Source organism: Coloeus monedula (genome assembly GCF_965178545.1).
Source record: "Coloeus monedula genome assembly, chromosome: 40".
In the NCBI taxonomy this organism is placed as follows: domain Eukaryota; kingdom Metazoa; phylum Chordata; class Aves; order Passeriformes; family Corvidae; genus Coloeus; species Coloeus monedula.
Genome location: NC_138820.1, coordinates 1715721 through 1738717, shown reverse-complemented (window position 1 = coordinate 1738717; position 22997 = coordinate 1715721). Strand labels below are relative to the sequence as shown.

At 68.3% G+C, this 22997-nt stretch overlaps 6 protein-coding genes across 10 annotated transcripts; 2 read left to right on the top strand and 4 right to left on the bottom strand.

The window, feature by feature from the left end:
• Positions 1 to 289: 289 nt before the first annotated feature.
• Positions 290 to 3693, bottom strand: AGFG2 (ArfGAP with FG repeats 2). 4 transcript variants are annotated; one of them, XM_082300509.1, is made up of 12 exons: positions 2820 to 3693; positions 2444 to 2537; positions 2248 to 2363; positions 2067 to 2163; positions 1874 to 1997; positions 1639 to 1752; positions 1141 to 1189; positions 1009 to 1052; positions 854 to 925; positions 714 to 773; positions 569 to 621; positions 290 to 473 (listed from the first exon to the last, which is right to left on the bottom strand). In XM_082300509.1, the coding sequence occupies exons 1-12, from the start codon at positions 3053 to 3055 to the stop codon at positions 411 to 413; spliced, it is 1122 nt and encodes a 373-aa protein (XP_082156635.1). In that variant the 5' UTR covers positions 3056 to 3693; the 3' UTR covers positions 290 to 410. The 4 variants fall into 4 exon arrangements, with proteins under 4 accessions (XP_082156635.1, XP_082156636.1, XP_082156633.1 ...); XM_082300510.1 differs by having other exon boundaries at positions 854 to 904; XM_082300507.1 differs by lacking the exon at positions 569 to 621.
• A 1210-nt stretch (positions 3694 to 4903) lies between these two features.
• Positions 4904 to 8788, bottom strand: NYAP1 (neuronal tyrosine phosphorylated phosphoinositide-3-kinase adaptor 1). 2 transcript variants are annotated; one of them, XM_082300551.1, is made up of 7 exons: positions 8652 to 8788; positions 8427 to 8571; positions 7618 to 7768; positions 6915 to 7150; positions 5912 to 6748; positions 5682 to 5828; positions 4904 to 5328 (listed from the first exon to the last, which is right to left on the bottom strand). In XM_082300551.1, exons 3-7 carry the CDS (start codon positions 7764 to 7766, stop codon positions 4934 to 4936), a joined length of 1764 nt encoding a protein of 587 aa, XP_082156677.1. In that variant the 5' UTR covers positions 7767 to 7768; positions 8427 to 8571; positions 8652 to 8788; the 3' UTR covers positions 4904 to 4933. The 2 variants fall into 2 exon arrangements, with proteins under 2 accessions (XP_082156677.1, XP_082156678.1); XM_082300552.1 differs by lacking the exon at positions 8652 to 8788 and having other exon boundaries at positions 8427 to 8606.
• Positions 8789 to 8881: 93 nt separating this feature from the next.
• On the top strand, positions 8882 to 11631 carry PPP1R35 (protein phosphatase 1 regulatory subunit 35; the record flags this gene model as incomplete). The annotated part of the gene is made up of 6 exons (XM_082300592.1): positions 8882 to 9295; positions 9372 to 9466; positions 9708 to 9756; positions 10960 to 11185; positions 11266 to 11378; positions 11467 to 11631. Exons 1-6 carry the CDS (start codon positions 8963 to 8965, stop codon positions 11629 to 11631), a joined length of 981 nt encoding a protein of 326 aa, XP_082156718.1. The 5' UTR covers positions 8882 to 8962.
• Positions 11632 to 11779: 148 nt separating this feature from the next.
• Positions 11780 to 15341, bottom strand: MEPCE (methylphosphate capping enzyme). The gene is made up of 4 exons (XM_082300495.1): positions 14097 to 15341; positions 13100 to 13318; positions 12371 to 12497; positions 11780 to 12044 (listed from the first exon to the last, which is right to left on the bottom strand). The coding sequence occupies exons 1-4, from the start codon at positions 15276 to 15278 to the stop codon at positions 11992 to 11994; spliced, it is 1581 nt and encodes a 526-aa protein (XP_082156621.1). The 5' UTR covers positions 15279 to 15341; the 3' UTR covers positions 11780 to 11991.
• Positions 15342 to 16381: 1040 nt separating this feature from the next.
• Positions 16382 to 20500, bottom strand: ACTL6B (actin like 6B; the record flags this gene model as incomplete). Its single annotated transcript, XM_082300544.1, has 14 exons — positions 20475 to 20500; positions 20023 to 20099; positions 19645 to 19810; positions 19183 to 19283; positions 19009 to 19106; positions 18636 to 18730; positions 18345 to 18451; positions 17925 to 18014; positions 17620 to 17681; positions 17421 to 17535; positions 17093 to 17173; positions 16906 to 17001; positions 16549 to 16635; positions 16382 to 16462 (listed from the first exon to the last, which is right to left on the bottom strand). Exons 1-14 carry the CDS (start codon positions 20497 to 20499, stop codon positions 16382 to 16384), a joined length of 1281 nt encoding a protein of 426 aa, XP_082156670.1. The 5' UTR covers position 20500.
• A 507-nt stretch (positions 20501 to 21007) lies between these two features.
• POP7 (POP7 homolog, ribonuclease P/MRP subunit) lies at positions 21008 to 22494 on the top strand. Its single transcript, XM_082300594.1, has 2 exons — positions 21008 to 21046; positions 21340 to 22494. The coding sequence occupies exon 2, from the start codon at positions 21341 to 21343 to the stop codon at positions 21833 to 21835; it is 495 nt and encodes a 164-aa protein (XP_082156720.1). The 5' UTR covers positions 21008 to 21046; position 21340; the 3' UTR covers positions 21836 to 22494.
• Positions 22495 to 22997: the final 503 nt, after the last annotated feature.

Here is a 22997-nt window from a genome sequence, read left to right as displayed (position 1 = left end):
GCGGTGAGGCGGCGGCCGCCATCTTGGCTGAGGGCAGGCAGGGGACTGCGGGGGCCGCCATCTTGGCTGAGGGCAGGCAGGGGACTGCGGGGGCCGCCATCTTGGCTGAGGGCAGGCAGGGGACTGCGGGGGCCGCCATCTTGGCTGAGGGCAGAGCTGTGAGGGCGCCACCCGTGGCCGCCATCTTTAGTGAGGGCCCCACGGATTTAGAGGGGAGGGGCGATTGCGGCGGGGGAGTTTCAGTTCCAGAGAGGTACCAAGATCGAAGCCGTTTCTATCGAATATATATTAGATATCACGATAAATCTCTCAAACCAAAAATAAAACCTGGTCCCGGCGGAGGGGAAGGGGCTCCCCACAATCTGGGGGGGCTGTGAGGGATGGGCCAAGCGCCCCACAAGCAGCAGCAGTCAGAGGAAGGGGTTGGTGCTCGGGTGCCTGATGCCGAATGGGGCCGTTGGGGTCGGAGCCGTCTGCAGGGGGCACAAAAGGGGGGGGTCAGCAGCAGGGAAAGGGGGTTCAGGAACCTCCCCTCACCTCCTCAACTCTCCCCCGGCCCCCTCCTCACCACAAAGGGGTTGGTGGAAGCTTTGGCAACGTTGAACCCACCAAAAGGCAATCCTGGGGGGTGAAATGTGGAGGAGTCAGCGGGGGGGGGGGTTGGGCAGAGGTTTCCCCAATATTTAACACCCCCACTCCCCTCCGGCTCTTACCATCAGCCTGGAAGGGGCTGGGGAATCCCCCAGGAACGGGGGGCGAGGTGAAAGCAGCACCTAAAAGAGGGGACACAGCATTGGGGACCCCCCAGATCCCACCCTGGTTGGGGAATGGGGGGGGTCAGGGGGTCACTCACCAGGGCCGTTGCTCTGGAAGGGGTTGGTGGAGGGTCTGGGGGTCACGGGGGCTGTGAAGGGGTTGGTGTAGCCTGGGTGGGGAGGCACAGGTGTCACCCCTGGGCCCCCCCTCACCTTTAGAGGTCCGAAGGGTTGGGGATGAAGCCTGACTTACCCCCATAGGGCAGCGCTGGGGGGGCACGGAAGGTCCCAAAGAGGCTGCAGGGGGGAGGGGTGAGCCGTGAGGGGGGGAGGGTCAGGTCCTGCACGCTCAGCAAGGTAGGGGGAGAAAAGGGGGGGGCACTACCTGACAGAAGCTCCTCCCCCTGTGGGCAGAACAGAGGTGGCCCCACCCCCTGCAGGTGCAAGAGAGAAACCATGGGGGGGTCCCCAAAAGTTCCTAGGACCCCTGAGAGTGACAGAGCCCCCAAAGCACCCCCCCCCCCAACACTCGACAAAGAGAGGGTTGATACTAATCCTGGATGGGAGGGGACCTAAAACTCCTTCCCCAGCCCCCAGAATGTGATGGGGGGACTTCCTCCCCCCTCTCCAAAAATTCCAGGGGTCTCAGGTTGCCACCAAATCCTTCCCCATTGGCCCCACAGGTACCTTAGAATGGTGCTGGGACCCCAAGCCCCGTCCCCAGAACCCCACAAGGAATGGGGAGACCTCAACTCCCCCTTTCCCATTAATCCCAGGTGTTCCAAAGGTATGGGGGGGCCACCAAACCCCTCCCTAGTCCCCCATAGGCTGCCAGGAAGACCCCAAGCCCCCATCCCAAGAGTCCTGGGGGGTCTCAGGGTACCTGTGGAGGTGGGTGGGGTGTGGAAGGGGGGCACAGCTCCCCCAAACGCTGGTGCTCCAGGGCTGGTTCCAAAGGCATCAAAACCGGGGAAGGCAGATCGGGGTGGGGCTACGCCTGGGGAGGGGGCTGGGGTCACTCACTCATAGCTGGTCACCAGGCCCCCAAGAGACCCCCATGCTCCATGACCAGTACCCTCCCAGCCCTCCCAGAGCACCCCGAAACATCCCCAGCTCACCGGGGAAGGCAGCAAAGGCAGGTCCTGGGGCAGGGCCAGCAAAGGGGTCGCCCCCGATGTCAGCCAGGAGGTCGGTGCTGGCCTTTCGGGCAGGCTGGGGAGGGCGGTGGGTGGCTTGGCGGGGCTGGGGGGGCACCACAAGGTCAGGGGGTGGAATTCCCCCTGGGTACGCCCAAAAGTGCCCCTGTCTCACCTGTGGCAGTGTCCCCGTGTCCCCATGGAGGAGCTGGGGGGGTGCGGGCTCCGCTGTGTTGCTTTGGGGGGCTTTCACTTGTTCTGGTGCCACATACCTGCCAAGGGAGGGCAAAATACTGACTGAGGGGGTCCTCACGCAGTACTGCCCTCCGCAAATGCGCCCCCAACTCCTCTTATACCATCGCTTTTTCTCGTATTTCTCCTGCAGGAACTCCTTCAGCTTCTGGGGGTCGCAGGAGTCAGGGAGCAGTGAAGTCCGGGGGTCGAAGGTGCCGAGCCAGACCCGCCTGCAGGCCTGGGGGGATCGGGGAGGGGACATGGGGATGTGGGCAGGGTGGGATGAAAAGAGCAGGGCCTTCACAGCCCCTCCCTTACCTCATTCCCGTGCTCCTGCAGGAACAGCACCTCGGCCTCGGTGAACGTCGTCATGGAGATGGACTTGACACGGTGGGGGGGGTTCAGTCCCCGCCTGCGTAGGGATTCGGGGGGTCAGCGCCCCCCCTGCGCCCATAAACACCCAAAACGGAGCTTTTTCTCTCAAAAAAGTCATCCAAGAACTCAAGCATGCGGAGCAACGTGCCTCGGCCACGCCCCCTCCCGCTAAGCCACGCCCCCAGCGGGCGCAGCCAATCAATGACCGCTTGACCCGGTGTGGCCCCACCCACCAAGAGCTGACCCCGCCCTCCCGGGCTAAATTGGCCCCGCCCCCTCCGCGGCCCCGCCCTCACACCCACGGCCCCGCCCAGCTCACAGCGCCCCAGAGCAGCCGGTGCACACGAGGCTGCCCACGCTGATGTCCACGTAGGTGACGCCGCGCTGGCCGCACTCGAAGCAGAGCCGGTTGGCGGGGACCGCGCTCACCAGCTCCCGCACCCGCCGGCACCAAACCTCGGCCTCTGCGTCCCGGTTCGCGCTGCCCCTGCGGGCTCCGGGACCTCCGCCGGGCCCCGCGCCCGGCCCGGCACCGCTGCCGCCGCCCGCCGCCATCTTCCCGCTCCCGCGGGCCCCGCCCCCGCCGCAGCGCAGCCGCTGATTGGCCGCGCGCCGCGAGCAGCGCCCCCTGGCGTCCCGTGCAGCGCGCGGCTCTTCCCGCCCTTTCCGTCCCCTCAGCGCCGGCCCCGCCCCCGCCGTGAGGGGATTCGGCCCCCCGACACGGCGGGAAACGCCCCATTTTGGGGAGGTTTCACGGAAAATCAGCGTTTTCCACCACGGGCGCGTCCCGGCTCTTCCCGCTGTGAGGGAGGGGGGGTCTGGGGGGTCTCCGCCCTCCCGGCTCTTCCCGCCCTTTTCGTCCCCTCAGCGCCGTCCTCCCCGACCCCGTCAGAGGAAAAAATTCCTCTTTTGAGATAACTTCCCCCCAAATTCTCTGTTGTTGCTTCTCTCCACCACAGCACGAGACCATCTGGGGAGTCTCAATGCCCTCAACTCGGGGTCTCTCCCCCCCATTACTAATGTCCTTGGTGAGTGTTTTATACCCAAAACCGAGGTAAAGGCTCCCTAATGTGGGTCATTTTCCTATAAATTTCCTATTATTCCCTTCGAGTTGGGCGTTTATCACAGAAAAATCCCTATTACTCCCCTCTATTTTAAGTCGTTTCCCCCAAACTTCACTATTATTTCAACTCCTTCATCCCTTTTTGGGTCATTTTCCCACAAATTCACTACTATTCAGCCCCCCCCCCCCCCCTTCCCTTTGAGTTACTTTCCTACAAACTCACTATCATTCCTTCTCTTTTTGGGTCATTTGCCCACAAATTCACTATTATTACCTCCTCCATCACCTCATTTGGGGTCATTTTCTCCCAAACTCCCTATTCTTCCCCTCTGACCATATTGTGAGGGGCTGTAGAGGGGGGTCCCAGTCCCATTTTTGGGGTCCCCCCCCCGACAAGCGTTTCCAGCTGCATCTCTCTTTAATAGTGCACAGAACCACGTTACAAAACCCCCCCGTCCCCATGCCCCCCCCCCAGATTGGGGCCCCCCCAGACCCCGCGGGGACAAAGGCAATTCTGGTAACGGGGGGGGGCAGCGGAGGGGGGATGAGGCACAGAGGACCTGGGGGGAGTCCCAGGAAAGGGTTGGGGGGGCCCTCTGCTCCCCCCCATGGTCCCCCACCCAAAATCCCAGAGGAGATCCCCCCCCTCCCCTCTCACCCCCCCCCGCACTGGGGGCCCCCCCTCCAACACAACACCCACCCGCACCCCCCACAGGCCGCACTGCGGACCCCCGGAGTGGAACCCCCTCCCCGGCCCCTGCTTGATGCACCCCCATAAATACCCCCCCCATAAATACATTGCAAAGCAGTTACAGCACCCTCCCCTTTCGGGGGGCTGGACACCCCAACTGAGGAGTGATTCCCCCCCCATTTTTTCGGGGGGGCTGGACACCCCTAGGGAGGGGTGAACCCCCCCTTTATTGGGGAGTTCTACCCCCCGTTTATAGGGACCCCCTTAGTTCACAAGGGGAGCTGTACCCCGATATTGAGGCTCGAGACCCCCTTAGTGGAAGCCCCCCCGCACTGGGGGGGTTTAAATCCCCCTTAATGAGGCGCTCGACCCCGCCCCACTTTTTGGGGTTGTTTTTTTCCCCCCCATTTTTTGGGGTCCCTCCCTGTTACCCCGGGGGGGGTGGTTTCCATCCTCCCCCCTTTGTTTGAGGAGCGTGTCCACCCCGTTACTTACAGGAGGGCTCAACATACCATAAATACCCACCCCCATTTCTCCCCAACCCGGCCCAGCCGTGTCGCCCCCCCTCCCCACTTTAGGAGCCCCCCCCCCCTTTATCCTTAGGAGCCCCCCCATGATTTTGGGGACCCCCCGAAGTTATAGGGGCAGGATTTGGGGTGCTCCAGGCACCCCGGGGGGGTCAGATCGCGGTGTCCCAGAGCACGGCGTGGGGCCGGCGGGCCGGGGGGGTGCCGGGAGGCGGTGGGGGCGGGGGGCGGCCCTCGGGAGCGGCCCCCCCTTTCCAGGCGGGGGGGGCGGGCAGGGGGGGCAGGCTGTCCTGCTTGCACAGCCCCCCCCCCCGCCCCCCCCGCGCCTTTATCTCGGTGCAGACGCAGCGTTTTCGGTCGATCACCTCCTGCAGCTGCCCGTCCCGGAGCCGGGGGGCGGCGGGGAAACCTCCCCCGGGACCCCCGCCGGGGACCCCTCCGGAGAGGGGGCGCGATGAGGGGGGACCGCGTGGGAACGGGGGGGCCCCGGCCTGGCGCACCCCCGAGGTGGAGGCGGAGCGGCCCAGGCGGGGACCCCCGGGGAGCTCTGGGGATGGGGAGGGGGGTGTCAGGGGGACACGGTGTCACCCCCCTGCCACCGCCCCGGTGTCACCCCACTTGCCACCCTCCCCGTGTCACCCCCGTTGCAGGACAGAGGGGACTCAGACTGTCCCCATCTCCGCGGCCGCCCAAGATCTCTCTGCCCCCGTAAATGTCCCCCGTTCCCCCCCAGCGTCGTTCTACATGACGCCCCCCCCGGTATCCTCACGTAACCTCCTGCCCCCCCATTTCCCCGTTTTCCTCCGTGTCCCCCCGGTGTCCCCATCTGCCCCGCAATCTCCTCCCGCCCCCTCGGTGTGTCGCGACATGTCCCGACACCGGCCCCCACACCGCACGTACCCGAGGGTCTCCCGCAGGCAGGGAAGGTCTGGCAGGGCAGGGGGGGTCCCGGCCGCCCCCGGGGCCCCTCGGCCCGGACAGGGATCCCCGAGGGGGGGGGAACGGCCCCCGCCCCCCCCCGCTCCTCCCGGGGGGGCTCCGGCGCCTCTGCGAAAAGGGGGGGAGGGGGCGTCAGCCCCGCCCATGGGGCCCGGCCCCGCCGCAAGCCCCGCCCCCTCCCCGTCACTCACTCTCGGTCTCCTTCCCGCGCCGGGAGGAGGCTCCGCCCCCTCGGCGTGAGGGCGGGTCCTCTTCGCGGGGCGGGGCGGGGCCTCCCGAGGCCACGCCCCCCCGCAGGCTCTCGTAGGCGGGCGGGCGCTTACCGGGGGGCGGGGCTTCGGCGGAAGGCGGGAGCGGCAGCGGCCCGAGCCCCGCCCCCCCGCGCTCGCGCCCCGCCCCTCCCGGCGCGTGGTGCGGGGGGAGGGGCGTGGAGTGGCTGCGCGCGCGGGCGGGGGGAGGCGCCTCGCGGCGCGAGGGGAGCGGGAGGCGCGAGGCGCCCTCGGGGGGCGGGGCCAGCGGGGGGGGGCGGGGCGGGAGGAGGTTGGGGAAGGGCGGGGGGATGGGCGCGGGGCCGGAGAAGGGGGCGTGGCCTATGAAGGGGGCACGGCCGGCGTGAGGGGCGTGGCCAGAGAAGGGGGCGTGGCCGGTGTAGGGGGCGTGGCCAGAGTGCGGCACGTGGCCACTGAAAGCGGCGTGGGCGGTGTGGGGGGCGTGTCCGTGGAATGGGGCGTGTCCCTGGAAAGGGGCGTGTCCCGGCCCCTCCCCCGCGGGCAGGGGGCAGCTCATTTCCTCATAAATGGCTTCGGGCTCCTCGGCGGGAGGGGGGGGTGCTCCTCCCGGCCCCCCCCGCCGGGGATCCGTCCCCGGGATTCCCCGGGCGTCCCCCACCATCTCGATGTATACGGGCTCCTCCCCCTCCCCCTGCTCGGCCAGGGGGGGTGGGGGTGCCCCGGCCGACAGCCGGGTCTGGGGGCTGCGCGAGGGCTTCAGGGGAGGCGTCTGCCGCACGCAGCCCCCCCGGGGGGTGCCTGGGGAAGGGAGGGGTGTCAGGGGGGTGGTACGCCCTCCCTGCCCCCTCAAAGCCCTCGTGTCCCCTCCCTGCCACCCCAACCGCCCTGAGCCCCCTCACCCCCACCTCCTCCATCGCCCCCCAGCCCCACCAAGCACTCCCCAAGCACCGCCGGTTCCACTCACCACCTCTCTTGGCGGGCGGTGCCTCGAGCCCCCGGCCCTCGGGGGGCCCGGTGCGGGGCCCAGGGGGGCGCAGGGGTACCCCCGAGTCCGGGAGCCCCACAGCGTGGCAGGACAGGGAGCGGGGGGCCATGCCAGGGGCGCAGGGCCGGGGGCCGCGTTCCTGCGGCGCTGGCAGGGTCAGGAACCCCACGCGCAGTGGACGACGCAGGGACCCCCCATCCCGTGCCTTGGGGACCCTGAAGAGGGGACACAGCAGGTCAGGGCGACCCCAAAATTTCTGGGGACTCCCTGACCCACTCAGGAATTCTCTGGGACTTGGCTCCCCTGGGGCAGGGGCACTGGGATACAGGGGGGAACTGCGGTCGCCCATCTTCAGGGGTTCTGAGGTGCAGAGGGTGGGCCGTGGGTCTGGGGGTCATCCCACGAGCGCAGGGGGCCATTGCAGCTCTCTGCAGGGGGGTTCTGGAAAGGGATGGAAATCCCAGGTTTCCCTGGGGTGACTCGGGGTCCTGCCAGGGGGAATTCCCAGGGTGGGGTGACCTCCCAGGGCAGTCAGGAGGGATCCCAGCGTCCCCCCAGAGTGGTCCAGAGTAGTCCTGGGGGTCCCGGTGTCCCCTGAGGGTGGTCGCAGGGGTACCGGTTTCCCCCCAGGGTGGTCTCGGGGGGTTTCTTCCCACGGCGCGTGTCGCCGTTGTCCCCTCACCCCTTGCGCGGCTCCTCCTCGCGGGGGCGCCACTCGGGGCGGCCCTTGCGCTGCAGCAGGTTCATGGCGGCCGCCGGGGGGCGCTCCTCGCCCAGGCGCAGCAGGGCGGCGGCGGCGGCGGCGAGCTCCGACCGCGGGGGGGCGCTCATGGCTGGGGGCGGGGCCTTCAGACCCCGCCCCCTCCCGGACCGGGGACCCCCCCCCCACCCACCCCCGCCCCCCGAAATCTGGTCCTGAGAGCCACCCGGACCCCGTGTCCTGAGACCCTCCCCGCCCCACCCGGACCTCCACATCTCCCTGCTCACCGCGACCCTCAAGCCCCCAGCCCCCACTTGTTCGTGTGGTCCCAAATGCCCGCCCTCCCCAAACCCCCCAAGACGCCTCAGTCCCCTCCCAGGACCCCCCTCCCCACCTGGAGGCTGAGTCCGTCTACCCTTCCACCCCCCCAGAAGGGATCCTGGGGTCCCCCTGCACCCCCGCCCGCCGGGTTCCCGAACCCCACGAGGACCCCTCCGCGGTGATGCCGAGGTACCCCCAAACCCATCCGAACGCTTGTGAACCCCCCGAGCACCCGGCCCCCTCCGCTCACACCGGTGCTGGGGATCCCTCAAACCCGTCCGGTTCCCCCCAGCACCCCAAGACTCCTCCTCCCCACCCAAACGCTCAAATTACTCTCAATCCTGGGGTCTCCCCATCACTTCCCCCACCCCCCAGGATACAGGGGCCAGGGTCCCCCCACCCCACCAGGACACCGGGCTCCTCTCTCCCCCCCAGGGCGCTCGGCCTCCTCCCACCCCGCCCCTCGTTACCTGTCGCTCTCTCGGGGGTCCCAGGGTTGGGGGGGGGGGGGAAATTCCTCCGCCGCGCCCCCCCCCCCACCGCCGCCAGCACGGCCGGGCCCGGGCCGGGGGCTCACGGGGGGCGTTGGCCCATGGCGGGGGGTGCTCTAGCGGCCTGCGGGGGAGGGGCAGCGGGTGGTCACCGGGCGCGGGGGGTGCCCCGGGCCCACCCCCATCCCTCCCCTCCTCCCTCACCGGCCGCTCCCGCCTCCCGCTCGCGCCGCTCCATTGGCGCTGACGCAGCGTCCGGGACGCGCCGCGGCTGCGCTGCCGCCCCCTGGCGGCGCGGAGGACCCGCGGAGCGCCGAGAAGTCACGTGGCGCAAGGGCGCGCCGCGGGGGCGTGGTTTTCTAGGAGGGAGGCGCGGTCTGGGGCGGCGCCGTCACGCCTTAAGGGGCAACATCACTTCCGGTTCGCACTTCCGGGTTCTGCCGCCGCCGCCGCCGGTAACGGCTCCGGGCCGGCCCCGCCATGTTCCTCCTCCTCCTCCCGCCGCCGCCGCCCCCATGAGCCGCAAGAAAAGCGGCTTCGCCATAACCAGCGTCCGCGGCGGCAGCGGGACCGCGCCCGGCGATGCCTCCGGCGCCGCGACCGGTTCTTCCTCGTCCTCCTCCGGCAGCCCCAGCGGGTCCCGGTTCCGGCTCGTTCGCTTACTGTCGCCGGGGGAGGTGCTGCGGCGGGGCCGGTGGCTCTGCCGCGATTTCTACGAGCGGGACGCCTCACCGCGGGGAGGCGGCGGCGGCGGGGGGAGGGTGCCGGTGTCTCTGGACGCCCCCCGGGCCATCGCCGCCCCCCACCAGCCCCGTTCTCTCGGGGCCTTCGCGCAGCTCGTGCAGCAGGTGAGGGGGCGGGGTCTCCTTGGGCGGGGCCACGCTGACCTCGCTCCCGATCCCCCTAAATTCCCTTTGTTTACAGGCGCTGCCCCCAAAACCCCCCTCGCCACGCCCAGGGGGCGGGGCTGAGCTCAGCGCGCGCCTGGGATTGGCTGGCGAGGAGAGCGAGGACGAGGGGTGAGGCGGGACTTCCGCTCTGGGGACTTCCGGGTTGGGGGCTTCCGGTGTGGGGCGGGGCCGGGGCAGGTGCGAGGGAGGGGCGCGAGTGCCCCTCCCCCACACAGAAAAGGAGAAAGAAACGGGGGGGGGGGAAGGGGAAACTCTGCCCCTCCCCCACTCACCCAAGGTGTCCGAGGTGGGGGAGGGGCGGTGTCCATCTGTCTGTCTCACCCCATCCTTGTCCTCCCCTCTATCCCAGCGCCGGCAGCGGTGTCACCGCCATCGACAACAAGATTGAGAGGGCCATGGTGAGATCCCGGGGAGATTGATGATTGGGGACCCCGGGGTGAGGTGTTGGTCCTGAAAGGGGTGAGGGGGCTCAGGGTCCCCATGGGAGCTGTAGGACCAGGCTGTGGGGGCTTTGGGTCCGTGATATGGCGGCTCTGGGAGCTGGATGTGAGACTTGGGAGCTGGGAGGAAGGCGTTAGGTCATAACTGGCCTGTGTGGGCGGCTGTGCGATCTGGATGTAGGATTTGGGTCCTGGACGTGGGGTGCTCTGGGTGGGACCTGACACCTCTCCCCACAGGACCTGGTGAAGTCCCACCTGCTGCTGGCAGTGCGGGAGGAGGTGGAGGCGCTGCGGGAGCAGATCCGGGAGCTGAGTGAGCGGCGCGCGGCGCTGGAGCGGGAGAACCGCCTGCTCCGGGCGCTTGCCACCCCACAGCAGCTCGCCCGCCTGCATTCCCCGCAGCCCCCCGGGCCGCCCCCTGGGCCATCCTGAGCTCGGGGGGGGTTCTCGGGGCGGGCAGGGGGTCCACGCTTGGTGCACCGCTGCTGCTTTATTGGGAGGAAGGGGCGGAGTGACACTGAGCTCACTCGCCCTTCCTGCGCAATTTGGGGCCTTTTTTAATAAAGCCGCGATTTTTACAGCACGGGGGAGGGGCCGTGGTAATTTGGGGGGAAATTCGAGTGAATTGGGGGCGAATAAAGGGGTGAGAGTAGCTATGGGCCAAGGAGAGGCTCGAACCCGCGGCTTGTGAGGCGCCGCCACGTTAGGAAGGGCCCCGGCGCCATATTGGGAAGGGCGAGGCCGTGGCGCCCGCCATGATGGGGAGGTCAGGGAGGCGGGCAGCGCCGCCATCTTTGTGAGGTCAGCGCTTGAGGCGTGGCCAGTGGCGGAAGGGGGGCGTGGCTTCCGCCGCCATGAGGCCGCGCGCGGTCCCGCCGCCGCCGCCCGGAGGGATCCTGAGGCGGGGGGGGCGCGGAGGGGGGAACCGCCAGGTGGGGGTGGGAGGCACGGACACCCCGCAAAACACCGGGGGTGTGGAACGGGACGGGGCCTGGGAGGGGACGGGACACCCCGAAACACAGCGGGAGCGGCCCTGGCATTGGGGGGGGCTGAGGGGGGGCAGTGGGACACCCCCCCCCTCCCCCCCGAAACACAACGGGACAGCCCAAACCCGCAGCCGGGGGGGGGGGGTTCAGTCACCCCAATTCTTCCCACCCCCAGGTGCGCTTCGCGCTGAGCCCCGCGGAGCCTGAGGAGGAGGAGGAAAATGAGGAGGGGGCGGTCCCCGCCCCGCCCCCCCTGCCCCTGGCGACCCCCACCCTGCACAGCAGCCGGGGGGTTCCCGGCGGGGCCCCCCCCGAGCCGTTCGACGCCTCCCGCGCCGCGGCCGCGCTCCTGGGCAGCTCCTTCGCCGCTCGCAACGCCCTGGGCGGGGCGGCGGCCGCAGGTCAGTTTGGGGAGGGAGGGGGTCACTCATGGCCCTCCCCTCCGCTTTTCTGGTTTAACCCAAATCCCGCTTTTTTTTAGCCATGAACGTGCCCCAAGCCCAGCGGCTTTTCCGGGGCCTCGTCAGCCTGGCCGTGCCTCCCCCGCCGGGGCCACGCAGGGGGGTCCCGGCCACCCCCGTGCCCACCCCACAGGTCAGACCCGACCCCCGCACCCCCCAAATTCCCCTCTGCATCCCCCCAGTGTTGATGGGACCCCCTCTTTTTTTCTGTTGCCCCCCAGGTGCCCGGGCCGGAGTTGGGGGTGCTGGCAGGGGGTGTGGGGAGGGGGATGGGGTGGCCCTGGCTGCCTCCTCCCAACCCCCCCGAGCCCCCCCGGACCCTCCCGCGCCCCCCCGGAGCCGCCTTTGCCATGTATCAGAAGCTGCAGCAGTGGGAGGGTTGCTGAGGGGGGAACAACTGCCCCAAATCCCCCTTTTTTTACCCCCCAAAAAATAAACCATTATTTGTAACTTTTGCTGGGGTGTGTGACCTCCCCTGCTCCCCCACCTTTAAAGCCTCCCACCCTCCAAAAAACGACCCCCCCCGCAGACCAATCACCTCCTTTATTCCGGGGCCCCCCCTCGCACAGAGCAAACCACGGCAAACGCCGGGGGGGGGGAGGGAACACCCCAAAAATTGGGGGGAGGGGGGCAAACAGAGCCCCTCCCCCCATTTGGCATCTGGTGGGGTGGGGAGCAACCCCCCCTTCCCCCACCCTGGGAGCATCAGGGCCCCCCCCAGACCGGGGGGGAGTTCCAGGGGAGGCTCAGGGGGCGTCACCTCGTCCCTTATGGAAGAGATAAATCGGCCGCTGGAAGCCTGGGGGGAGAAAAAGGAGGATTGGGTCAGGGGGCCCCCAAATTTCTGACCCTGCTACTTGACCCCAAGACACCCCAGGTATCCCCCCAGCCCCAAACTCCCCCCGGATTTGAGGTCTCCTTCCCCCCACACCCGATCTTGGATTCCCCACTCCCAACCCCTCCGAATCTCCAAGTGACCCCAAACCCCCAATTTGGGGTGTCCCCCCTGCCAGAACCTCCTTTTCTATCAAACCAGGTGCGCCCCCCCTACCCAAAAAAACCCCCTGAGATTTGGGGTCCCGCCCCTGGGATTTGGGGTGCAGCCTAGCCGTGGGGCCCTCCCACCTTTGGAGCTGTGCTGGGGGGTCCCCAGGAGCTCGCAGCGCTCGAACCCCACCTCGGGGGACGTCAGGTAGGCTGGGAACTGCTCCGGCCGCAGCCGGATCCGTTGGTAGTTCCGGTACGTCGTCTCCTGGGAATGAAGGGTGAGCCCACAGAAACGCCAAACCCCCCTCAGAGCCCCCCAAAAACTCACAGATCCCCTCCATTTCAGCCCCTTTAAATGCACCGATCCCCTCAAACCCCACAATGATGCTCCTAAATCCCATGGACACCCCCCCCAAGAACCCCCAAAACCCACCTGAGACACCCTTTAACCCCCCCCCCGAGCCCTGCTGAGTCCAAGGGAGCACCTTTTAACCCTCTAAAAATCCATTTCTGACCTGAAACTCTCCTGTGACTCCCTCAAACCTCCTTTAACCCCACCCACAACACGCCAAAACCCCAGAAACTCCCTAAAACATCACTGACCCACCAAACCAAACCAAACCCTCCCCCAAGATTGCCCTCAGACCCTTTTATAACCCCTCTGTGACCCTCCAGACTCCTTGCTGACCACCCCAAACCCGTCTATAACCCCTCTGTGACCCCCGAGACCCCTCAGTGACCCCCAGACCCCTTTATAACCCCTCAGTGACCCCTCATGAGCTCCTCTCATTTGCAATTTGACTCCCAGGACTGCGGCTCCAGCAACAAAACCACCCCCTCCCCCCAAAAGCCCCCCCCCAAACTCACCGTGAGCCCCTTGCGCTTCCGATAGGACTCCCAGGGCTGTGGCTCGAGGAGCAGGATCCCGCCGGGCCGCAGGTGCCGGAACGCCCTCCGGAAGAGCCGCTTGAGGCCCTCGTCCCCCCAGTTGAGCTGCACCCACTTGGTGAGGGACAGCAGCAGCACCACGTCGAACTCGGGGCGCTGGGCCCCCACCGCCTCCTCCCGCTCCGGGACGTAGTTCCCCTGGGAGTGGGGGGCACCGGGAAAGGGTTTTGGGGGGGTTTTGGGGGACAATCGCTGAGCCCCACAGAGAGGATTTGGGGCAGCCGCTGATGGATTTTGGGGAGTACAAGCTGAACCCCCTTGAGGAGTTTTGGAGGGTGGGGAGCACATTCTGAGGCCCACCCAGGTATTTGGGGGGCGCACGCTGAGGGACACATGCTGAACCCCCACTCAGGGGTTTTGAGGATTCCCCCAGACCGAGGCCCAGAGCTGCCCCAAACAGATCCCAAGGATGGAATGGGGGGTCCCACAGCACTTCAAACCCCTGGTGACCCCTTCAGACCCATCAAGAGCCTGGAACTCATCCGAGACCCCCCCCAAAATCCCCCTAACGCCACTTGTCACCCCACAAACACATCTAAGACATATCCCCAGACTCACTGGAGACCCCCAAAGCCCCCCGGTTACATCTCTAGGCCTACCAAAACCCCCCAAACCTATTTAAAATCCTTTAAAAACTCTTCTCAGCTCCTCTAGTCCCCTTAAGCCCAATAAAACCCCCAAAACCCCAACAAAAACCCTCCTAAAACCTTCGCCAGCCCTCCATACCTGTCACCCCCTTAGACCCACCAAGACCCTCCTAAAACTTTCCTCAGACCCACTAAGAGGCTTAAGCCCCTTTTAGACCCACCAACACCTTCCAACACCCATCCCAACCCCCCGTTCCCGCTTCACGCTCCCCCAAATCCCCCACCAGACCCCTCCCTCGCCCCCTCCCCAGCCCTTCCCACGCACTCACCGTGACAAACACGACGTTGTGCGGGAAATCGGCGGCCCCGGGCCCGTCGGGTGGGAGCTGCGGGGCGGCGATGGGGCCCCGGCTGGCCAAGAGCGCGGCGGGGAAGCCTTTCCTGGCCCCCCCCGCGGCGTCGCTGTCCGCCCCCAGCCCCTCGGACAGGTAGTGGCGGATGTTCTGCCGGGCCGAGCGGATCAGCCGCCCGTCAATGTCCAGCCCCACGACCCTGGCGGGCGCCCAGCGCTTGGCGATGCTCAGCGTGAGGTGCCCCACGTTGCACCCCACGTCCAGCACCTCCTTCCCCGCGAACCACTCGGGCCGCAGCGCCCGCAGCCGCGCGTCCTCCACGTCCGGGTTGCGGTACCCGTAGTATTTGCAGTAATTCCCGTACTGGAACTTGCGCACCTGGTGCCGCGGCCGCTGCGCCGCCTTCCCGGGGGGCTTCGGCTTCTCGGCAGCGGGAGGGGGCGGCGGGCGAGGCCCCTCGGATTTGCTGCAAGTCCGTCGGCGCTTGCGGTGCCGGCCGGGGGCGGGGAGGGCGGCGGGGCACGGCGGGGCGGTGGAAGCGGCGGAGGGTTCGGCGGGGCGGGCGGGCTCCTCACCGGGCGCGGTGCTGGCGGTGCTGGCGGAGGCGGCGCTGGCGGTGTTGCCCCGTTGCTGCCCGCGGTGGCGGTGCCGGCGCCGCGCGCTCTTGGCCGGGGACGCCAAGCGCAGCCCCTCGCCCGGCGCGTTGAGGCTCAGCGGGTCCGTGATGTCCCGCGGCACCAGGATCTCCACGGGGTCGCGGCCGCGCTGCGGGAGCGGCGAGGACTGCGGGGTGCGCGCGTTCAGCGCCCGGCTCACCTCCTCGTCCAGGAGGCTGTTGAGGTTGAGCGGGTCGAAGATGTTCCCGCCGAGCAGGAACTCGGACGGCAGCACCGGGCCGCACTCCGAGGCCGCGCGGCGCCGCCGCTTCCACGCCGGCTGCTTCGCCCCGCAGCTGCTGCGCCGCTTCCCGCCGCCACCGCCCGCGGCGCGGAGGCCATTGCGGGGTCGCGGGGGCTCCGGCGGGTCGGAGGGTCCCGGGGGCGCCGCGGCGGCGGCGGGAGGAGGCGGCGGCGGCGGCGGTACCAGGAAGGCCTCAGGCGCCGCCGCCATGGCGGCCCGGCCCGCGCCTGCGCGCTGCGCCGCGCCGCCCCCGCGCATGCGCCGCCGGAGGGGGGGAGCGGAGAAAGCCGCGCGCGCTAACCCTCCGCGCCCGCCGCCTCCCGCCCGCGATGGCAGCGCCGCGGCGGCCCGGCGGGGCTTATATAGGGAAGGGGCGGGGCTAAACAAGGACACGCCCACAAATGGGGCAGGGGCGGCAGCGCGCCGCCAATGGGAGCGGCTGCGGGGCGCACGGCGCCCAATAACGGGAGGCGGCTCGCGGTGGGGGGAGAGGGGGCCTGAAGAGCTTGGGGTGGCCGCAACGAGCGCCTGCGCGGAGAGCGCGGGAGAACGGCGGGCGGGGCAGGTGGGGAGGGAGCTGGGGAAGATCCTGCTGAAGGTTTGGGGAAAGGGAGAGGTGCGGGAAGGGACAGGGTGGGCGGCTGGAAGGCGGAGCAGGCGGGATAAGGGCGCCCCGCGCTGGGGCCTCGCCGCACGCGCGGGGGTTGCCGGCAGTTGGAGTCCGTGCCGGGGTTGCGCGTGCTCAGTGCGCGGAGGGTTCTTCCCACACACCCACTCCCGTTCTAGCGCCGGTGTCTCCTCCGTCCCTCGGCGGCGTACTCACGTCACCGTTCCGCTAGTGACGTCACCGAACTGGCTCCTCCCCCCCCCCCCGTCCCCGCCCCACCCGCCCGGTAACGGGGCGCACGGCTCGGGCGCGCGGCTCTCGCGAGAACAGCGCGCAGTTCCTGCGGCGGTCGCAGGGCGGCGCCGCCGCGTCTCGCGAGAGCTGCGCAATGTCTCGCGCCGGGCTCGGGACGTACCGCGCTCTCTCCCCCCTCCCCAGCTGTCACGTGATCTCACGCACGCGCAATGTCCCGTTCCTGCACGTGCCTCCCGCGCTCCTCCCGGCCCCCCCTTGTCACGTGACCGAGGGCGTGAGGGAAGCGCCGCCCGCGCTCCTTTTTGAAGCAAAACCCGCCGGAATCGGTGTAAAAGTCCTGCAGCTCCTCACGTAAACAACTCTCGTTAAGCCCCGCTGCCACCAGACCCCACGGGCACCTCAGAGACGGTTTCAGGTGGGTTTTGTGGATTTTAATGGGTTTTTTTTCCCCATTTTTCCCCCTCAAGGGCTCAAACCCCCCTCAGGGGCAGGACCCCCCTCAGGGGCACTTGCGCTCCACACACTGCTTCCCGCCCTCCTCGTACTCCTGCTTGGAGATCCACATCTGCTGGAAGGTGCCCTGGGGGAATTTGGGGCGTTTTCAGGGTTTTTGGGGGGTTCCAGGTGGGGGGATCCCCCCGGTTCTCCATGGACCCCTCGACTCACGAGCGAGGCCAGGATGGAGCCCCCGATCCAGGGGCTGAAGCGCCGCTCCATGGTGCTATTGCTGGCGATGAGCTTCAGCCGCATGCTCTGCGAAGGGGGGGGTCACTGGGAGCCACTGGGAATCACTGGGGGGACAACTACGAACCACTGGTGGCAACTGAGAGTGACTGGTGATAATTGGGAGAAACCCAGAGGCCCCATCTGTGTCTCCCCCCCACCCCCCAAACGTCCCTCAGAGGGGTTTAGGGTCCCCCCAGCTTCCCCCATCCCAAATTCAGGGGGTCCCATCCAAGGAGAGTTTGGGGTCCCCTCCAGCCCCTCCCAACGCCCCCAATCCCGAACTCAGGGGTCTCTCACAGGGGGGGTTTTCTGCGCCAGCTCCCGGTTCAGGCGGTCGGTGAAACCCTGCAGCAGCGTGTTCCCCCCGGTGACAATGACACTGCCGTAGAGACCCTGGCAGGGACACAGGGAGGGGACCAGCGGGATTTGGGGTGTCCCTGCTGCTCCCCACATCTCCCTGGACCCCCCCGGTCCCAGGACCCACCGGCCGGATGTCGATGTCACACATCCCGATGCTGGTGGTGACCACGTGTCCCACGCCCAGCATGGTGTTCCCTGAGAGGCCCTGGGGAAAGGGGGGGTCAGGAGGTCCCCAAAACCCCGGGACCCCCCCCAGGACCTCCCTGTTCCCCATGGGAATCCCCAAATCCCCTGGGAGCCCCCAAACCCCACTGGGAACCCTTAAACCTTGACATTGAAGGAGTTAAAGAGCCTCTCAGGAATTCAGAACTCAGGGGATGGGGGTGCCCTAAAACCCCCGGGACCCCAAAACCCCTAAGCCCCCTCAGAGACCCCCCCCAAGACTCCCAAACCTTGACGTTGGAGGGGTCAAAGAGCCCCTCGGGGATGCGGAGCCGCTCGGCCCCATAGTCGGTGTTGTACCCGTTGGGCATCTCGTAGTGAACTGTTGGCATCTGCGCCGCCACCCTGGGGGGAAAACAGCAGATTTTGGGGTCCTCCCCCCCTCCCCCCGAATTTGTCCCTGAACCCCTCCAGAATCGTGGAACTCACTGTTCGTCGTAGGGGGAGTCCGAGACCTGCAGCACCGAGGCCTGGAAGTCCTGGATCACCTCCTGGGACCCCAAAAAAGGGACTCAGGGACCCCCAGAAAAGGGACACAGAGGGTTGAGAAACCCCCCAAAAATAGACCCAGGCGTTGGGGCCACCTCCCCCTCATAAAGGGGCACGGGGTGGGAAACCCCAATGAAAAGGGACCAAACAACCCCCCCAAACCAGGACCTATCGGGGACTCCCCCAAAAGGGGGTGGGGACCCCCAAAACCCCTTTCAGGGCCCCCCAAAATCCCCCCTACTCACATTGCAGGTGAAGTTGTGCCAGGACTTGGACACCTGGGGCAGCTTCTCCTTCTTCTTCCAGCTCGGGGGGGCTCCTTCCCGCACCGGCTCCTGGGAGAGGGGGGGTCCCGGGAGGCGTGGCCAAGCCCCAAAGGGGAGTGGTTTGAGGGGCTTAATGATGCTAAGGGGGTGTGGCTAAATGAAAGGGGTGGAGCCTCCACTGGGGTGGGGTAAGAGGAGGAGTCTATGGGTGAAGTCACCGAGGGGTGGGGCCCAGTGTGGGTGGGGTCTCTAAAAGGGGTGGAGCTAAGCGCTAATTACATCTCCAAAGACGGTGGAGCTAAGGGATAAGCCCATCCCCAAATGGGAGGAACTTTAAGTTTGGCCCCACCCTGCCTCTGTCCCCTCTGATTGGCTGACCCCCACGCCGGCCACGCTCACCTTGGCGGCGATCATGTAGGGGGGCACGATGTCGATGTTGAGCTCCTGGAACAGCTCCCGGCACTGCATGGAAATGAAATCCCCGGCCAGTGGAGACTTCACGATGCCTGCGGGGACAGGTGAGGACTTACCTGGGACAGGTGTGCGCCCATCTGGCTGGGGGGCGTGGCCATTGCGCATGGCCGCGGGTCCCAGGTGTGTTCTCCCCTTCCCCAGGTGTCTCCTGGGCGTGTCCCCGGTGCCCCTCCCCTGCCCCAGCTGTGTTCTCACCTGCCCCAGGTGTGCTCTCACCTTGCTGCAGGATGTACCCGTCGTGCACAGGGATGGCCGTGGTGTGGGTGGCTCCCGAGTCCAGCACCAGCCCCGTGCTGCGCCCATTGGCGAAGCTGCACCGGTCAAGGGGCCACAACGGGGAGGGGACACCCAGTGACCACCCACCCAAGCCCCCCGGACACACCCAGCAGCCCCAGCGAGGGGGTTGGGCCACACAGGTGACACTGGGGGTGGCACGGGGGAAGGTGACCCCGGCGGGGTCCCTGAGGGGTGACACTGGGGATGGCACGGAGAAGTCCCCGAGGGCTCCGGGAGTGACACGGGAGGGTACCAGGGTGCAATACAGGGGGAGGTGACACGGGGGTGACACCGGGGGTGACGCTGGGGATACGCGGTCAGCACGGCCGTCTTGCAGAGGAAGAAGGCCGGGATGTTGTAGTGCTCGAACATCAGCTCCGTCAGCTTCTCGCGCTTGGCCCTGGTGTTCCACTGCAGCACAGGGGACATTGGGGACACGCAGGGGGACACGCGACCCCCCCAGCCCCGCCCCAGGGGTGGCACCTACCGGGGCCTCGGACATGAGCACCGGGTGCAGCCCTGGCTCCGACTTGACGTGTTTGCCGTAGGTGTGGTCCAGGATGGCCTGGAAACACTCCCAGTCCTCGACTGGGACCGGGGCAGACAAACGGGGCGCGGGTGACATCAGGTGACCCCTGAGATGGCCCTTACTGGTGTCCCCATCCCGGGTCCCCTTTGCCCTGCAGGGACGTCCTTGGGGTGTTCCCACACTGTCCCCCCATGTCCCCCAAAGTGCTCCCGTGTCTCTCTGTGTCCCCCGTGTCCCTGCTCTTCCCCCTCGTCCCCAAGTGTCCCCATGCTGTCCCTCCTGTTCCTGCTCTCTCCCCATGTCCCCTCCATCCCCACTCTTCCCCATGTGTTCCCCCAATGTCCCCCCATCCCTGCTGTCCCCCCAATGTCCCCCCATGTTCCCTGCTGTCCCCAGTGTCCCTGCTGTCCCCAGACTCACTCATGCCGTTCTTGAGGGGTGACAAGACCTCGACGCCCTCGCGGGCCACGTGCAGGGCGTTGGTGTCGATGTAATAAACCTTCCCCCCCTTCTTGTCCTTGTCCCCGTCCAGCTCCAGGGACACCTCGTCCGGGGACAGCAGCCCCACCGTGGTGGGGAAATCCGCCTTGGGGACATCGTGGCCTCGGTGACGTCACCGTGGCGGGCCATGGGGACGGTGGCGTTGTCACCACGATGAGGACAATGGCCCGGGGGTGGCCCTGGGGGCACCTTAGCGGTGGGGATGGCATGCTAGGGACACGGTGGCCTTGTCTGTCTGGCGGGGGGCGGTGACAAGGACACGGGTGGGGGACACGGAGGGGACACGGTGACACCGACCTTGGGACAATCCTCGCCGGCATAACCGGCCCGGACCGAGAAGGAGCCGATGTCGAACACCAGTGCCCCGACCTCATCTGGGGGGGGGGAGGATAGGGGACATGGTGACACCGGGACACCCCAGGACAATGAGACCGCCCCAGAAAACCCCCGGACCCGCCCCCCCCGACTCCCACAAAACCACCGGGATCCCCCATTGGGGGGGGGGGCGGGATAGAGACACTAGGACCCCCCCAGGACATCGTGACCGTCCTGAACCCGCAAGTCCCCCCCCCCCCCCCGCCACGACACCGGGCCCCCCGTCCAAAAACCCCGGGGGACCCCCCCCCATTCCCCTTTGACCCCCCCCGCCCCCCGCCTTGGCCCCGCCCCTCCGGCATTGGCCCCGCCCCGGTGAGACATCGCCCCGCCCCCCCCGAGGCCCCGCCCCCCGAGGCCCCGCCCCCCGGCACCGCCGCCGTAGACGCCGCCGCTCATGGCCGCGTTCAGCACCGGGACAGCGCCGGCCGAGGGGGCGGGGCCTCGCCCGCGGCCAATCAGCGCCCGCTGCGCGGCGCGCGCGCCGATTGGCTGCGGCCACAATGGCGGCGCTTAAAGGGGCCGCGGCCCTTTGTCAAAAAGGAGGGGGGCGTGGCTGTCGGTGGGCGCGTTTTGTGGGACGTGACTCCTCCCGTTTGCGGGCGTGGCTCGGGGTGTCAAGCCACGCCCGCTGCGGGTGTGGGGCGCGGCCTGAGGGGGAGGGGGCGTGGTTTCCCCTAAGCGCCTCCTACCTGAAGCCCCCGATCCCCCCCGTGCCCACTGCGGGGGGAGGGCTGAATAAAAGGTTTTGCTGAATAAAAGCCCCAAAATGGCGGATTCGGGGGGGGCGGAGCGCGTGCGAGGGGAGGGGGGCCCCTCCGCGTTCGGCGTAAAAAGACCCAAAACCCCCAAAAATGCTGAGCGGCGGGGCGCGGTTTGCTGTGGGTGTGGCTTCGGAGGGGGCGTGGCCTCGCAGCGGAAGCGGCGGCGGCGCGGGACGCGCGAGGTGGGGACGGGGGTGGGGGACCGGGGGGGTCCCTGGGGGTCTTTGGGGGGGATCAAAGGTCAGGGGGAGTTTGGGGGATCCCAGGGGGTGTTTGGGGGGGCTACAGGGGGCCCGGGGGTGTCGCCGTTGGTTTCGGGGGAGGGGTCACGGTTGGTTTCGGGGGAGGGGGTCTGGGGGTGGTTACGGTGTCGGGGGGGGATCCCTGAGGGCGTTGGGAGTGGGGGAGGTCCCGGGGGGCTCGGGATCCACCCCTGACGCCCCCTCCCCATTTTCCCCCCCCTCCCCCCCCCCAGAATGTCCTCGGGCCGCCCCGCAGCTCCGTCTCCTCCCCCGGGGGGGCTCCCCGGGCCCCCCTCCCGCCGTCGCCGCCGGGGCCCGGCCCCCCGCCCCCCCCCGGGGCTCCCCCCCGCCGCCGGGCCCGGCACCAATGACGTGTTCGTGACGTCACGCTCCGACTTCCGGGCGCAGCTGCGGCGCTGCCAGCGGCTCCTGGCCCCGGGCGGGGGTCCCGGGGGCGGCCCCGGGGAGCTGCGGCTGCACGGGCTGGGCCTGGCCGTGCCCCGCGCCATCAACCTGGCGCTGCAGCTGCAGGCGGGGGCCGGGGGGGCCCTGCGGCTCCACGCCAGCACCTCCTCCGTGCCCCTGCGGCCCCCCCGCGGCCACCGCGGGGCCCCCCCGCCGCGGGGCGACGGCGACGAGGACGGGGACGGGGACGGGGAGGACGGGGACCCCCCCCGGCACAACTCGGCCATTCACATCCGACTCTGCAGGGAGGCCCCCTGCGCCTGAGGGGGGGGTCCCCGCAGTCCGGGGGGGCTCCCCTGGGAGGCTTCCCCGAGACCTGGGGCTTCTCGAGGTTTTGGGGGGGCTCCCCGAGGAGGGGAGGGGGGTTTCGCAAAGTCCTGGGGGGCTCCCCGAGGGTTTCGAGGCCACCCGCGAAGTCTGTGGGGGTCCCCAAAATGCGGGGGGCCCCCCAGGTGTCTTGGGCTCCATCACTGTCACGGGGACACCCCAAAGCCCTCCCCCCGGGAGTCTCCCAGGTCTGTCACGGCCGCGGGGACCCCACGGAAAGTCTTGGGGACACCCTGGGGACACCAAAACCCACCGGGGCCACCCGTGGGTCGAGACCGCCTTGAGCTGGGGCCACCAGAAGCCGCCGAGGACTTGGGGACGTTGAGATGCCACCAAGAGTTTGAGGCCACCGCGAGTCACTGATGGCCACGGGGACGCTGTCACCTGGAGCCACTGACGTTTTGGGGACACGGACGATGCCACCAATGGCTCGAGGCCACTGAGCTGCCACCAACGGGTCGGGACCACTGCGATCTGGGGCCACCAGGATGCCCCCGAGCCCCTCGATGTCACCCTGAGCCCCCCGCTGCAGCAGCCTCGGGGGTTTGGGGGAGACACGGGGACGTGACACCAAAATAAAGTCGGTGGCAGCAGCAGCGATGTCTTGGGCGGTTTTGGGGGGATTTGGGGGGGCTGGGCTGGGGCTTCCTCTGCGTCATCGGTGACATTTGGGACAGGAAACCCCCAGGTGACAATGGGGGATGGGAGGGGAGGCACAGGGAGAGAGTCCAGGTGACAACGAGGGGGACTCAGGTGACAAGGAGGGACCCCAGGGGGGAAATGTGGGGACTTGGGTGATGTGGGGCGGGGGTCCAGGTGACACTGGGGACACTTAGACGTCCACGGGGGATGGGAAAATGAGGAGAACCCAGGTGACAAAAGGGACACCCAGGTGACAAAAGGGACATCCAGGTGACAAAAGGGACCTCCAGGCACCCAGGGGAGCGGCAGGAGACCAGAGGGGACTCCAGGTGCCCCGGGGGACCCCCAGGCGTGCAGCCCTCGTTCCCAGGGAGTCCCTGCCGGGGGGACACCGGGGTGCCACGGGGGACACCCGGGTGTCACGGGGGGACCCGACGGCGTTGGTGACGTCACTGTC

Bases quoted from the DNA above. Each gene is read 5' to 3' on its own strand.
- AGFG2 (XM_082300507.1), bottom strand. From the start codon at position 3,055: ATGGCGGCGGGCGGCGGCAGCGGTGCCGGGCCGGGCGCGGGGCCCGGC. The intron at 1,190-1,638 runs GTACCCTGAGAC...TTGCACCTGCAG, and splicing joins CACCCCACCCACCTCCACAG to GGGGTGGGGCCACCTCTGTT. The intron at 1,053-1,140 runs GTAGTGCCCCCC...TCCCCCCTGCAG, and splicing joins GGGGGAGGAGCTTCTGTCAG to CCTCTTTGGGACCTTCCGTG.
- NYAP1 (XM_082300551.1), bottom strand. From the start codon at position 7,766: ATGAGCGCCCCCCCGCGGTCGGAGCTCGCCGCCGCCGCCGCCGCCCTG. The intron at 6,749-6,914 runs GTGAGTGGAACC...TCCCTTCCCCAG, and splicing joins ACCGCCCGCCAAGAGAGGTG to GCACCCCCCGGGGGGGCTGC. The intron at 5,829-5,911 runs GTGAGTGACGGG...CCCTTTTCGCAG, and splicing joins GCGCGGGAAGGAGACCGAGA to AGGCGCCGGAGCCCCCCCGG.
- MEPCE (XM_082300495.1), bottom strand. From the start codon at position 15,278: ATGCGCGGGGGCGGCGCGGCGCAGCGCGCAGGCGCGGGCCGGGCCGCC. The intron at 12,498-13,099 runs GTGAGTTTGGGG...CTTCATTCCCAG, and splicing joins GGAAGCGCAAGGGGCTCACG to GAGACGACGTACCGGAACTA. The intron at 12,045-12,370 runs GTGGGAGGGCCC...TTCTCCCCCCAG, and splicing joins CCCCCAGCACAGCTCCAAAG to GCTTCCAGCGGCCGATTTAT.
- POP7 (XM_082300594.1), top strand. From the start codon at position 21,341: ATGTCCTCGGGCCGCCCCGCAGCTCCGTCTCCTCCCCCGGGGGGGCTC.